This window comes from Blastocystis sp. subtype 4, assembly GCF_000743755.1.
Source record: "Blastocystis sp. subtype 4 strain WR1 chromosome Unknown seqid_1047, whole genome shotgun sequence".
NCBI lineage: Eukaryota > Bigyra > Opalinata > Blastocystidae > Blastocystis > Blastocystis sp. subtype 4.
In genome coordinates, this window is record NW_014568500.1 from 1 (window position 1) to 882 (window position 882).

An 882-nucleotide genomic window follows, 5' to 3' on the forward strand; every position below is an offset into this window, starting at 1 on the left:
TCTGGAGGAGTGGCTGCCTATCTGAATGGAAATCTGGTTGCTCGATTCAATCTTGCTGAAGACTTCGATTCCAACACAGAATCTCTTGCTGTTCATGATGCTACTGTATTCTCGAAGTTCCATGTGATTCTGTCAACAGCTGGAATTGAGGAAGGCATTAATGTATTCAGTTTCGAGATTCATCGTGGTTTGAGTGGCTCTTCTTCTGATCCTGTTGTGTTTGATGCTACTGGAGTATTTGGAGTTGAAGACTGTTCTACTGTTATTGATTCCTATTCTTCTCTCACTTCAAATAGGTTGTCTCACACAGCTCTTGCTGGAATCATGGATCTTGATCCTTTCACAACAGGTAGACTTCCTAATACAATTGGAGCCTATATTGAATGGACTGTTGAGAATCTGATTGGAAGCAAATGGAACTCATTCAACATTCTAGGTTCATATACTGTTTCTTCTTGGGGCTTTGATATCTATGGCTATTCTAATCTTGATGATGAACAGGAATCAGTGACAATTCTGAATGCTGTGAATCAGACTGTGACTTCTCGAACAAAGCCTCAGATTCCTGTTCCTGTGGCTCTGACTGGATTCCACAGATATCGATGGGAGGTTACTGATACTGCTTCATGGACAACAATTCTGAGTTCTGTTCATATGGCCTATTGTAAACCAACAGGATCTGTGTGTCCTTCAATTGACAACTATCCTTCAGTGGGTGAAGGTCAAATCTCTCCTTCTTCTTGTGAGACTGGTTACAGAGGTTATTCATATCGTGAGTGTTTGAATGGTGTGTTGGGTGAAGTCAAGTTGGATCATTGTGTATTCATTCCTTCATCTGAGTTCATAGCATCTTCAGATTGGGATTCAATTCCTCTCAATGTC

The 882-nt window shown here is 40.9% G+C and overlaps 1 protein-coding gene across 1 annotated transcript; it reads left to right on the forward strand.

Annotated features, from left to right (window-relative positions):
- Positions 1–324: 324 nt before the first annotated feature.
- On the forward strand, positions 325–847 carry JH06_5716 (hypothetical protein; the record flags this gene model as incomplete). Its single annotated transcript, XM_014669153.1, has 2 exons — positions 325–776; positions 808–847. 2 exons carry the CDS (start codon positions 325–327, stop codon positions 845–847), a joined length of 492 nt encoding a protein of 163 aa, XP_014524639.1.
- Between the last annotated feature and the right edge of the window lie 35 nt (positions 848–882).